This window comes from Balaenoptera physalus, assembly GCF_965194825.1.
Source record: "Balaenoptera physalus genome assembly, chromosome: 16".
NCBI lineage: Eukaryota > Metazoa > Chordata > Mammalia > Artiodactyla > Balaenopteridae > Balaenoptera > Balaenoptera physalus.
The window spans coordinates 41889158-41902955 of record NC_138898.1 but is presented as its reverse complement, the minus strand read 5'-3'; the positions used below and the strand labels follow the sequence as shown (position 1 = coordinate 41902955).

Genomic DNA, 13798 nt, shown 5'->3' with positions numbered 1-13798 from the left:
GGAGGGTCCATCCTGGGAAGTGTGTGTCTGCAAGCCAGTGGGGGTCTCCCTCAGAGGGCAGGGTTTTCAGAAACAAAATTCAGCGAGGCCCCAGAAAATAGCTTTGTAATTTTCCTCCAGAGTAGAAGGTCATCGTAATTCATGTACAGGACATAAGTCCTTTGACTTATTTTTTATCAAATTTACATGGAGTATTCAGTGTGAATATTCTCAGCGCTTTACAAATATTAACCCATTTCACTCTACAATAGGTCTAGGAGGTAGGCACCATTACCTTAGACCATTTTACACATCAAAAAACTGAGGCAGAAGTAGGTTAAGAAACTTGACCTTGTGTTAGTCAAGATTTTCTCATCTCTGCTGGGCATCTTCTGTTTGTCTTCTACATCCTTAGTCCACATTTTTCCTTGCCATGGAAGGCCGCCCTATATGCACCAGATCTGTGGGCTCCCTGAGCCCTGGTTTCTAATTGGGGTGAGTCAATGGGAGGACCGGGTCAGGGACCAGAGGGAGGGAGGAGCGAAGTCAGGGTATTATTCCCGAGGCTCCTCCCTCACTGTTACAGGTTGGCTACCTCCTTCTGGGAGCCGGAAGTACTGTCAGGCAGCTCTCTCTACACAGTGGCTCTGGGAACCACTCCTTCCCCTGGTCCCTTCAGGCCAGTGGGTGGTAAGGGCTCCCCATGCTCGCCAGCCCCAGGGCTCTGCACAAGCCCTTCTTGGTTTCCATCCACCTGCTCACACCTTTGCCAAAAGGCCCTCATCAAATGCTCCTCTATTACCTGATCTGCGTGTGAGCCTTGTCTGCTCCTGCCCATAACCTGCCTGACTCGCCATCCCCCCTCATCCCTGTGTGTCCCCAGCTGCCCATTGGGTGCAGCTGGTCCCATCCCCTGTGAAAGGGCAAATAGCTGCCTGCCTGTGGGGTGAGCTATGGGGAGGCCTGAGATGCTCTCTTCCCCAAAAGCCCATCTTGTTGTTTTATCATTTTATGCAAAATTCCCACAAGTAGTCTTTTTTTTTTTTTTTTGGGGTCAAATGCATTGTGTGTGCAGAATGCTTCTGCTAACGGCGTTTTGGTTGCACGTGAAGGACTGTGATGGAAACCCCGGGCAACAGAATTTCCAGACTGCCTCCAGTGTGGCTGAGGAGGGCAGAGTGAAGAGGTGAGGAAAGGGTTTTGGGGGGTCGCAAAAAGAAGTGGGGCAGAAGGAGTCTTACCGCTCTGTAATATAGAATTACATCCAGAAACACGTGGAGCTATTTTTATTCAGCAAGCTTTCCCCTTGTTGAGTAGACACTTTCAATTTTGTTTGGTCCCCGTTCATTGTACTTGCTCTAGCATTTTCTAGCAGATGAGTAGCAGGGTGTACCAAAGTGTTACGAAAGACTCACGTGGCGGGGAGTGAGATGGGGGAGGCATAATGTCGAGAAAGTTCCCGTTCTCTTCCTTCCTCCCCCCCGCCCCACCCCGGTCCTTCTGCTGGAAAACTGACATCACCATATCTTGATTTTACTGGGGACACTTGGTGAGAGTTGGGAGAAGAGATGCCCTGAGGCTCGAGGCCCGAGTGTGGACGGATCCCGAGCTAGGGGCAGGGCGTCCCGCCTGCATGCTATGGATACTGCGTGGCTGGTGGGGCAGATACAGCAGGGCTGCTGGGCTCTGTCTGGTGCAGGAGGAATGGGGCGGCTGCTCTCTCTTGCTTGGTGTATATTCAGCGAGCAAGAAGTATGCTGAGAAAATTGGACCCCGTAAGAGGAAAACGAAACATTTAAATGGATCCAAGGATGGCACGGCAAAGGCAGAAGGAATCTCCAAAACGCTAGATCAATATTTGGATGGAAAAGAAAAAAAAAACAAACTTTCCTTACCAACTTCGAACAGTTTGGTGGCATTAAACTCTTCACTTCCCGCAAGCAGACTCACTTCGGTGGCAGCTGTCCTGAAGGTGTCTTCGATTCCTAAACACAGACAGGAGCTCATTTTCCCTAGTTATATGGAAAAAGTCAGCCCTCCACCCCCTACCCACCCCCACCGCCCCACTGGCAAATAAAAAAAACAAATACACTTGAATAAAGCCTTTTTTGTATTCATTACTACTCATGGGCAGAAACTTGCCAACAGAGGAAACAGTAAAAAGCAGGTAGAGAGCATAAAATATATTAAAATCCTAGATACCATTTGCAGCGTGAAATCAGATCCAAATGTGCCTGAAAGTGCCTAAGGAACTCATTCCTCGGGCCTAGGAATGGGATTTTGGGCGGTGCGGGACACACGTCAGGATGGCTGTCTATCTAGAGGTGTCAGGATGGCAAACTAAACTAGAGGCTGTAGAGCGTAGTGGTTAACAACTTGTCTCATGGTCAACACCAGTCTTAAGGACTGACTCACTGGGTCCAAATCATTACTAGCTGTGTGACCTTGGGCAAGCCCTGGAACATCTGTGTGACTCAGTTTTCACATCTGTAAATGGGGAGGACCAATGACCCAGCTCATAGTGCTGAATGAATTAAATGAGTTATGTGTAAAGAAAGCACATAGAGTACCAAGTGGTAAGTGTTGGCTGACATTTTTCCCTTGAATATTTGTCTAGTTCATTTTGAGGATGCAGCAGTCCATAGCCAAAGACCCGATCTCTCATATGCTGGGACTTTTAGCATTACTGATGATGTTTCAAAAAGAATAAGCTGGGGGAGCGATGAATTGGGAGTTTGGGATTAGCAGATGCAAACTATTATATATAGAATGGATAAACAACAAGGTCTTACTGTGTAGCACAGGGAACTATATTCAATATCCTGTGATAAACCACAATGGAAAAGAATATGAAAAAGAATGTATATATATATATATATATATATATATATATATATATATAACTGAGTCACTTTGCTGTACAGCAGAAGTTAACACAACATTGTAAATCAACTATACTTGTATACTTGAATGAAATAAATTTTTTTAAAACCCCCAAATTCAACATTTAAAAAAAAGAATAACCTGGGCTTGTTATTACTTGCTCTGAGTGACTGAACCTAGCTTGCCTCAAACTTCCTGGCTCCCTCCCCTCCTCAAATGACCACCCCCACCCAGGCTTCCTTTGCAAACAGGAATCCCCTGTAAATGGGGGCAGTCAGGAGAGGAAGGAGCGTGGAACGTGGATTATTTGTTGGAGAACCTTGACTGTCTTGCTAAGCATGAGTTGATTTCCTTTAAGGTGCTCTCTCTGGTTTTATGTGAGGCCCCTAGCACTTATTTGTATGGTCAGCCTAAGGGACAAACTTTTACAGTGTAATCACTGCCAGGCCAGGGAGATGGCCTGTTCCATGAGTTTTTCCAGTAGAGCTGAGAGTCAGGACACCAAAAGAGGAAAGAGATCCTGCAAAAGGAGATCCTTCATGTTCAAGGGAGCCCTGAAAAGCTGGAAGAGTCAAGAACAGAAAGGCAGAAAGGATGGAAGGAGGGCAAGTTCAGATGAGAAGAAAATGTATGAACAGGGCTGCTGGCCACTCTGCTCTCAGTGGTGAGAGAAAACGAGAAGGAAACATTCAAAATGGCAGCAGGGAAGATACCTGCTATCAAGATATCTAGGTCTACTGCTTTAGGTCTGGGTGCCAGCTCTGGGAGAGAAAGCAACACGCAAGCCTGCCCAAGCCCTGACATTAAATGCTGTCTGTATTCACCTGTGGCTGAGCCCGATACCCTTCCGCTTGACAGAGGTGTAAGAGTCTAATGGTTAAGACCATGGATTCTGGAATCAGACTGCCTGGATTCAAATCCCAGCTGGACCCCTTGCTGCCTGTGTGAATCTAGGCAAGTTAGCCTGTGTGACCCAGTTTCCACAGCTGCCTAATGAGTACCATCATCAATAGCTAGTTCATGAGGTTATTGTGAGGATTAGATGAAGTAACACATGCAAAGACCTTAGAAGTTTGCTTGATACTTAAATACTCAAAAAGTCCTACTCTTCATGAACCTCGGTATCATCTTTTTCCCTTCTTCATCTTCCCAATCTTCATCTTCATCTTTATCTTCATTTTCTTTTGTTTCATCTTATCTTCATCATCATCTTCTTCTTCTTCCCCTCCTTATCTTCTTCATTTCTTCCTGCCTTCCTCCTCTTCTCCCTTCTCATATTATTATTATTTATTGGTTTATTTCTACCCATTCAAATCCCATCCCACCAGACTTCTAACTCAGCTTCATTATGATGAACACTGGAAAGATCAGGACAAGCATCTTGATGGTTGTTCCACTTTTGGAAATCCACCTGCATGGCTGACGGGGGCTAGAACTGCCTCTTCTCATACCATCAGCCCTGTTTTCTGCATACACCCCTTTGCTATCACACACGTCGCCAATCTGACCTCTCTCCGCAGAAATCCCTTTGCTCTTCCACTTTTTTGTTCTAAATCTCAGCCTGAGAGATTTAGAACAGAGATTCTAGGGGTAGAAAAAGGAAGGCTGGGGTGTGGGGATCAAATGTTCTGCTTCTGAAATTTCTTTCGGAGGAAGCCATCTGGAGTGTGTGATTTCTTGGAAGAGCCCGAGATAGTATTTTAGGCTGGTTTTCTACCTGACCATGGGGAACACATGGTAGATGGAAAACTATAGACCAGGAGTTGGTAAACTTTTATGTAAAGGGTCAGAAAGTAACTATTTTATGCTTTGTGGTTCACATATGGTCTTTTTTTACTGAAGTATAGTTGATTCACAATGTTGTGTTAGTTTCAGATGTATAGCAAAGTGATTCAGATATATATACATGTATATATATGTATATATATAATTTTCCATTATAGGTTATTACAAGATATTGAATATAATTCCCTGTGCTATACAGTAGGTCCTTGTTGTTTATCTATTTTATATATAGTAGTTTGTATCTGTTAATGCCAAATTCCTAATTTATCCCTCCCTGTTGGTAACTGTAAGTTTGCTTTCTGTGTCTCCGAGTCTATTTTTGTTTTGTAAATAAGTTCATTTCACATACGGTCTTGCTTGCATATTCTTCCTCCTCCTCTCTCTCTTCTTCCTCTTCCTCCTTCTTCATAACCCTTTAAAAATGTGTGGGCCATACTGACATGGGCCGTGGTTTGATAACTACTGCTATAGACACTATTATTTTTCACCCCAATATGGCCTCTTACCACGTTTGTAATTAGTTAAGTTTTTAAAACACTGACAATGCAGTTTAAAGTGATACTTAACTGCCAAGTTGCCCCAATTTGCTCCCTCTGGAGCCTTCAGCAACTCTCAGGCTAACACATGGTTTTTCTGTAGAGGGCCATTAAGCCTCTGGTCCTGGTTTTCTTATTAGACCATGAACGCCTGTCTTCATGTGTCTCTTTAAGGTACAACCCATCCCACATCAAAGGCTCAAATTAACCAGAGTCCCTCCTTTAAATTAAGTACATGGTGGCATTTTCTTCTAAGTCACAGTTACTGCAATTGTGTATAAGGCTCAGAAAATCCATCTTTTCATCCACTAAGCTCATTACTCATCTCTTGTCCCAGTCTGGCCAGAATTCTTAGGAAAATGCTTGCCCTGTAAGAAGTCAATTTCTATAAGTTTTTAAATATAAACTAAAAGCTTCCCCAGACTCACAGATATAGAGAACAAATTAGTGGTTACCAGTGGGGGGGGGGGAGGGGCAATATAGGGGTTGGGGGGGTGGTAGGTACAAACTATTGGGTATAAGCTAAGCTACAGGGATGTATTTTATACAACATGCAGAATATAGCTAATATTTTGTAATAACTGTAAATGGAGTGTAACCCTTAAAAATTGTATAAAAAGATAAAAAAATAAAATAAGAAAAAAAGCTGCCCTTAAATGTGGAGCCACACCCCTGCATAAACCCACCTGGGCAGTTTGGACGGTCACACGTCCTAGATTCGGTTGCAGTGCACGCGTAGCCACAAGATCTGGTCCGTTTCTGGTTGCCGTTCCCACAGGTGACGCTGCAAACAGACCAGAGACTCCAGTCTCCCTCACCGTCTGTGGAATCTGGAACAGAACCAGGGAGGTGGTCACCAGCCTTGGCCAAAGAGTCCCCAAATCTCCCCCATTGAACTGCCAGCCAACTGTCCATTTCTGACGTTCCCACCGTTAGAGGGGGCAAGATGCCAGCTGGAGTCGAAAGCCTATGGCTCCAGGGTTCATTTTAGGGATTAGCTTAGTAATGGCAGGGACTCTGTCTGAGGTTTTGGGCACATGGCCAGGGCCTGCCCCCTAGAATGTGCCCAATAAGTGCTTGTTGAGAATGTGTACATTCACAGAGTGTGGAGCCATGGAATAATATGGTAGGGATTTTCCAAAATGACCACCATCAGTTCCTTCATACACAAAGAGAGGAGTCACATGAAGGGCCCCCAAAACACCACACATGGGAATGAAGCCTTCTTGGACCTTCCAGGCACTTCTCAGTGGACAGCTGAACTCAGCTGATGCCATTGGCAGTAGAAGAGATGCCCAGTGGGGCCCCATCTGAACTCCTGAGCCACAGAATCATGAGAAATAATACACTGCTGATGTTTTAGTCACCAAGTTTTGGAATGGTTTGTTATGCAGCAGTAGATAACTGATACATAATGGTAAAGCTAGAAATGGTCCTTGAGGTCATCACTCAACATCCATTCAACAAATACTGAGCCCCTATTATGTGCCAGGCACAAATCAGGGTATGTGAGATATATCATTAAATAAAGCTTTCAAAGATCTCTGCCCTGTGGTACTAATATTTTTGTGAGAAGATTCAGACAATAATCAATAAACACAAAAAAATGAGTAAATTATACAATATATCAGAAATCGATGAGTGGTATGGAAAAAGGAGAAGTGGACCAGACTAGGGGGGCCTGGGAGTGTGAGAGCCGTGAGACAGGTTGGTATGTTATCTAGACTAACTTCTTCTTTTTAAAAGTAAGGAAATTAAGTCCTGGAGTGCTTGGGTGACCCATTCAAGGTCATAAGGGTAAGAGGAAGGAAAGCTTGGGCCCTAGTGCTAAATCTTTGATCTCTAAAGCTTGACCCTTTCTGCAGCATCTCCCCTCTGAACTACTTTTTCTTGCTTTATCCAAATCTTCCTCCAAACTTGGGGCCTCTGCCAGGGCCAAGCACAGAGCCCCAGACATGTGCCTTGCAGGGAAAGGGTCCGCTCTGCTCAGAACAGGTCTCAGTGATCGTTATTATGAAGGCCTGGCAAGAATGCAGTCCACACATGTTTCTACCTGAACCGCGGGCCCCGTGCCAGGCTCCCAGGCCGTTGTTTACACGGTGATCACTCTGAATGCCACTCAGGCAAACCCAGGGCGGCCGAGTCTCAGCCCATCATGCAGAGTTGGTGGGGGGATTCCTGGTCCTCTTCCCTAACCCAGAGCCAAGAGTCTGCTCACACCTCACCTGCTCCCAGGGGCCCCATCCGTTTCTCCCCACTTCCCCAAAGGGATTTTTCCAAACTTTGATTTCCTTCTAAGACATGGTTTTCCAACCACAGGGCCAAGCAGATGTTTGAAACTACTGCCTCTTGTGAGGGAGGTCGGCCTTCTTCCCCCCATCAGCTGCCTCCGCCTCTCCCATCTCCTCCTGGGCATCAATGCAGTGGAACTGGACAGACCGCTGAGGAGAGGGCCGTGGTTACTCCCTCCCAGACCTCTTGGTAAACTCTCCGAGAACACGAGGGATGTGCCTGGAACAAGTACAGGATAGCACTCCTGTCAGCCGGTGTATCCATGTGTAGCGGGTTATACGCTCACATGAACAAACTCAGGGCCTCCTGTGTGAATCACCTGTACCAGATTTTGTTAAAGGGAACAACCACCAGACCAAAAAGTCACCAGTAAAGATGGTACTGTTTTTAGACTCATAAGAAGGGGGCAGTGGGTCAGTCGGAAAAAGCTGATTAAATCACACAGGTAGAGTCCATGTCACCTGTGGGGTGGGTACCGGCCTAAGACATGATCCAATGATGCCAAGAGGTGTCCTGCTTGGCTCAGTAGAAGCAATGGGGCCTCAACTATCTAGAAATTTCTGGCGACCTTTCCTCCCTGTTGCAATAATTTTGGGAAATATCATCCCTGAACTTTGAGATTTTAGCATTAAACATACCGTTTTGGAATCTCTGCTGGAGGTAATTTCTTGTTTTGGTTTCTTGGATCTGAATTACTGAATGCTAATACTGTGTCTGATGATGTGAAAAATGACTTCCATAATTCTTCTCCCTGTATCCACCCCGTTGGTTACTACCTTTTCACACCAACCCTAGTCTGGGCCATGTGACTTGCTCTGGCCAATGAGAAAATAGCAAATATAATGCAAACAGAGGCTAGAAAAGTGCTTGTGCATTAGGGCTTGCCTTCTCACTGTAGAGAAGTCTTCCACCACCACATGAAGAGCCCGGACTAGCGTCCTGGAGGGTGAGGGACCAGAAGGAGAGAGGCCCAGATATCCCAGCAACCCCCGCTGTCCAGCTGGGACCCCATCATTGTGAATGAAGCCATGCTAAACCGTGCGGCCCCAACCAAGCCAGCCCTGGGCAGAAGAACAGTCCAGACAATCTGCAGACTCTTGAGAGAGAAGACATTTGCTCTTTTAAGCCACTAAGTTTTAGGGGCGGTTTCTAAAGCAGCAAAAGCTAACTGTCACAAATACACTATAACAACCCTCCCTATGCTATGCTCTCTGGATGGCTAGCAGACCCTGAAACCATGACGGATTTATTACTTCACTAAGTGGCTGTCTCCATGTCTTTATTTTATTTTATTTATTTATTAAAAAAATTTTTTTTTCTTTTTAAAGATCCAAATCACATTTAATGAGATTAAAAACTACTAAACCTGAGGTTTATTTATTTTTTTTAATGGATAGGATTAATGGCAGATTCAACACGGCACAAAAAAAAAAGATTGGTAAACTTTAAGACATAACAATAGAAACTATCCAAAATGAAACAGGGAGAAAAAGATGGATTAAAATGAACAGAGCATTGATAAATTGTGGAACAACCTAAAGCATCCAAATACACATGTAATTATAGTCCCCAAAGTGGGAGGGCAGGGGTGGAAGTGGGAGTAATAGAAAAAATATTTGAAGAAATAATGGCCCCAAATTTCCCAAATATAATGGAAACTGTAGACCCACAGATCCAAGAAATGCAACAAACCCCTAGCACAAGAAACATGGAAAAGACCACACCAAGGCCATGTCTTTATTTTAAATGCTCACAAAGCCATTTATTTTCCAAACATTTAAAAATACTGGTCCCCCAAAGTTAGGCACAGAACATGTATACAGCCATGTGGCTGATCATTTCTATTGGGCTAGCAACGAAGTGAAACAACCTCTTGGGGAAAAGTGGGCACGTCAGCCCATTCTCCGGAAGCGTCTGTAGCATACAGCCCCCGATGAACACTCCATCCAAGCCCCTCCTCGTGGGGATTTCTATTTGTTTAATGTGTTTGCAGCAGAGAAAGAGAATTTCTGACTGGGGGACAAAGCTTTGAGGGCAGTATTCCTTTCTGCTATAATAAAATAAGCCTGTTCTCATTGGCTCACCTACCAGGGCATCACTCAGAGCAGAAGATGAACTTGAGCAGCAGTAATTACAAAGATGACAACAAAGACAGCAGAAAACAGTCCTTGTGAACATTTACATGGTGCTTGGACAGCCCCTATCTGTGACATCAAAGAGCTTGGTGAGGGCAGAGAGCAATCCACAGGGCAGTGGGCTGAGGGCCGGGTTACAGGGATGTTGTTTGAAATTTTAAAGTGGTCATTATATACTTTCAGGGCACTAGAGTTCTGTGGGCCAGTTATAGTGTTTGGACAACTGAAGTGACTTGGGTCTTGGCTCGGCCACTGGAAAGCCTCTACCCTAATCCTAGATGATAGTGGCTGCCAGTTATTGAGGGCCTGCCTTAACCAGTTCCTCTGTCTACACACCCTGATTGAACTCCTATAACAATCCTGCAAGGTAGATAGAAACACTCTCCTTTTATGGATAAGGAAACTGAGGCTTAGAGAGGTTAAGGTACTTGATTAAGGTCACACAGCTCAAACTTGGCAGAGCTGGGAGTAGATCTGAGATCTGCCTGCTCTGGCCATATCCTGTTCTATATCCTGATATTCCAGGAACTTTGATTCCGGCCCCAGCAGCCCTTTCTTAAGATACTCACTTATGTGGCCATAATTTAACATTACAAAGAAAAACCCTTGCAAAAAATCACTGTGGGATCTATTAAAATAAGGCCATGACCCATCAGAGAATTGCAAAGAACTGAGTCCCAGCCCAGTTACACTAAGCCGCGTCCATCTGATTTCATTATGCAGGTTATTCAGAGCAATCTGGGGAATGGTATATACTATTTGAAAGAAAAATATTTATTTGGACTCTTTCTTTGCCCTGGATGATACCTTAAGTATCTCAAACACATACGGTCCAAAGTTGAGCTGACTCAATCACAAATTAGGTCTAACTATCTTCTGTTGTGTATTTTATAATTTATTCTACAGATGCTGTTACATTCTACTTATTCATCTAGGATTTTTTGAAATACTCTTTGGCCACAGACATTTACAGTCTTATTAAAAATCCTACCTTCAAATATTTGAGATCGACATCTTCCACTAAGCCCAGTTCCTGTGGCAATTGTAGCTGGTCTCAGACGAGGCAGCAAGTCCTCAGGTTCAGTGACGTGCACTGCTTTGCCACTGCATGGACCTCACCTTCCTGGGCTGTATATTCTCTCCTTGTATCCTCCACAGCACCCGACACAGGGATAAATACTTAGAAATTGCTCTATACTTTCTCGTTGATTGAAATAAAAGAGGACTTAGCTCATCTGATGCTGTAAAGAATTCTGGAAATCACATGTTCCCTGTGAGTCAGACTGAGAAGCAGTAATTATTCATCCATGTTGCAAATGCTACTGAGTGACTGTAGCGAGTAAGCTACACACCTACGGTCTCGCTTCTAAAAGTGTGGTCCGAGGGCCAGCAGTGTCAGCTTCACCGGGGCTCCCGGCCCTTTCCGGCATCTACGGCTTCAGAAGCTGCCTTTACCAAGAGCCCCAGGTGATTTGTGTGCACATAAAAGTCTGAGAAGCACTGCTTTAGAGGTATCATAAGGGACAAGATTTTCTTTATAAAGTAGCAATCCTGATGTCTAGTCTAATGATGGTGACGTTACTAAGAGAGACTCTAAAATCATCAAAGATGGGAGTTTCCCCATGACCCAGGGATGCTGTAAGATCCAGATGCAGGGCACTCACTCCCTAGGTATTATAGATCTAGAAAGCTGGGGTGAAGGTGGCTTTGGTAGCCACAGTAACTGCCCCAGCAGAAGCAAATACTACCCTCAAGACTGAAATGGAGGGAGTATTCTTAATGGTCATAAATTTGGCAGAATATATTCTGTGAAAGCTTTAGATGAAAAAGTTGTTTCTAAGTGGTGGTCTTCAAACTTTAGTAAGCATGAGAATCATCTGCTGACCTTGGTTGAAAAAAGAAACAAAGAAGCCAAGAAAGACCCCAGGTCTCACTCCTGCACATTCTGATTCAGAAGAAGGACAGCAGTGACCCTTGACCTGGAATGCACATTGGAGTCACCCACAGAGCTTTAAAAAAACTCTGATGATTGGGTCCCACCCCCAGAGATCCCAAGATAATTGATCTAGAGAGAAGTCCAGCCATCGGGATTTTTAAAAAATTGCCTAGGTGAGTATGAGCAACCATACTAAGAAACACTGGTGCTTTGGGCCCCACTGTTCCAGATCAGAGCCTGCTGGAGGGCTTGTTCAAACAGATTTTTGAGACCCACTCCAGAGAGTCTGATTCAGTAGGCCTGGAGTGGGGTCTGAAAATTTGCATTTCTATCATGGTCTTGGGTGATGCTGATCAACTGGCTTGGGAGCCACACCTGGAAAACCACTGGTATATAGGGAAGGGGCTGGGGCTCAGGATGGGTGTTAAATTTTAATGGGCAAAGGAGGGATTCTGAGGTCCAGGGTCTGAGCCCCACTCAGAGAGACCTTGTTCCATGTGGTCTGGGCAGACAGGTTCAGCTTTAGTCCTGAACCCAGGTTCAGTTCCACCCTGGCCTTTTCCTCCCATTCCTGTCTTCCAATCTAACTGTCCCTTTCTAGATACACTTTACTGTCCTAAAAGATGTGCTATTTATTTATTTTTCCAGAGAGGCAGAATAACATAGTAGTTAAGAGGACAGACTCTGGACCCAGACTGTCTGAGATGGATCCTAGGTCTTGACCCTTGAGGTCAAAGTTGCTTAACTTCTCCAGGCTTCAGTTTCCCCATCTGTAAAATGGGTCTCTGCCTCAGTGAGCTGATGAAATGAGCTAATCTGTGAGAGCTGCTATGAAGAGGAACTGTGAAAGGCAAGTGCTGTAGAAAGGTTGGCTACTGTTCCCAATCCTTTGTCTTGGAAAATAAATTGGACTTCTTCTGGGAAAGGAGAAGGTTTTATGAGCCTCCTGATTGGGTGGGGTCTGGGAGCTCTCTTTCTGCTCCCCTAGCATTTGATGTATATCTCTGCTGTGGCACCCTTTGCTCTATCAGTTAACTTTTCTCCTTTTGTCCATAGATAGGTGAGATGCTCTTTAGGGAAAGACTGTGTCTTAATCATTTTTGGATTCCCAGCGCCTAGCACAGTGATGGCCATAAGACGTGTTCAGTGTCAGTTGAACAACTAAATGATGTGGCTGGGATAAAAATGGTCTTACTCTTTTGGAAGTTGCCTAGGATCATCTATTAGCAGGTAGAAATGACTCTCCAAAATACAACTGGTCTTTCTGCTGAAAAATGGGGTTAAGTGTGAGAATGCAAATGGTGCTAGACAAGTCATCCTCATAGAGTGTTCGCTTAAGTCTGCTGAGGCTGAACCACAAGAACATCACGATGGTGGATGCATTTGTAAGATATCAAATACTCTTATTATAACACAAGGCACACTGCCTGATTCCTCATGAATCCTGGCCAGATGCTTTCTGAATCTGTTTCCTCTTCATCTAGGACACACAGAAAACATTTCCCAGCCTCCCTTGCATCTATGTGGGGCCGTATGATGAGGTCTTGCCGATAGAATTTGAGAAGATGTGATGTGTGTCATCTCCAGGCTGAGGGGGTTAAGAGCGTGTGTGCCTTTTCTAGGCTCTATCTCTCTACTGTCTGCCAGCCAGATGCAGAGCATCCAGTGGATAATTTGCAGGCCCTCACAGTTGGTGGAGCTTCAAGATGGAAGGAGCCTGGGTCCCTGAATGACTGAGTGGAGCAGAATTCCCCTGACCCTGTCTCCCATCCCAGCTTAAGTGAGAAAAGAACTTTCACTATTTTAAGTCATTGAACTTAGAAATTGCTTGTTATCTCAGCTATCCTACTCTAAAAGCAGGGGAAACTGTAAGTCCCAATTTGAGGTCCTGAAATTTATTGGTGGGGAGGCCTCGCTTTGACAACTCGTGACATACATGTCCATGAGGGTTTCCAAGGGCCACTCCACTGCCTACGATAAACATAACATAGTTGCCTGGTCAAAGGAGACAGCGGGGTACATCTCTTTTACTAAATTGATTTTTAGTATGAATTTTTACAGTCAAACATATGAGGAAGTGAACTCGGTGATTTTGTCATTTTGGGAAAAAAGAAAAGAAAATTTTTGGGAAAAATAAGGCAGAACCTCTAAGACCCCTAACTGAAAAAAAAAAATTCTCTCCTAGGATAATTGGTATTATTTTAAAATTATAGTCTTTCTAGAAAAATGTGGCTTTGGGGGCCTCTCGGGGC

At 44.6% G+C, this 13798-nt stretch overlaps 2 protein-coding genes across 3 annotated transcripts in view; one reads left to right on the top strand and one right to left on the bottom strand.

The window, feature by feature from the left end:
- The window catches only part of ISM1 (isthmin 1), an 81315-nt gene that overhangs the window by 8482 nt on the left and 59035 nt on the right, over positions 1-13798 (bottom strand). Inside the window, exons 4-5 of the mRNA XM_082428618.1 lie at positions 5870-6013; positions 1875-1964 (exon numbers count right to left, since the gene is read on the bottom strand). Coding sequence (XP_082284744.1) covers positions 1875-1964; positions 5870-6013 — 234 coding nt within the window. The remainder of the gene's footprint in view (positions 1-1874; positions 1965-5869; positions 6014-13798) is intronic.
- TASP1 (taspase 1) overlaps positions 1-13798 on the top strand; it is a 385678-nt gene that overhangs the window by 334964 nt on the left and 36916 nt on the right. The gene's annotated exons all lie outside the window — the stretch shown is intronic.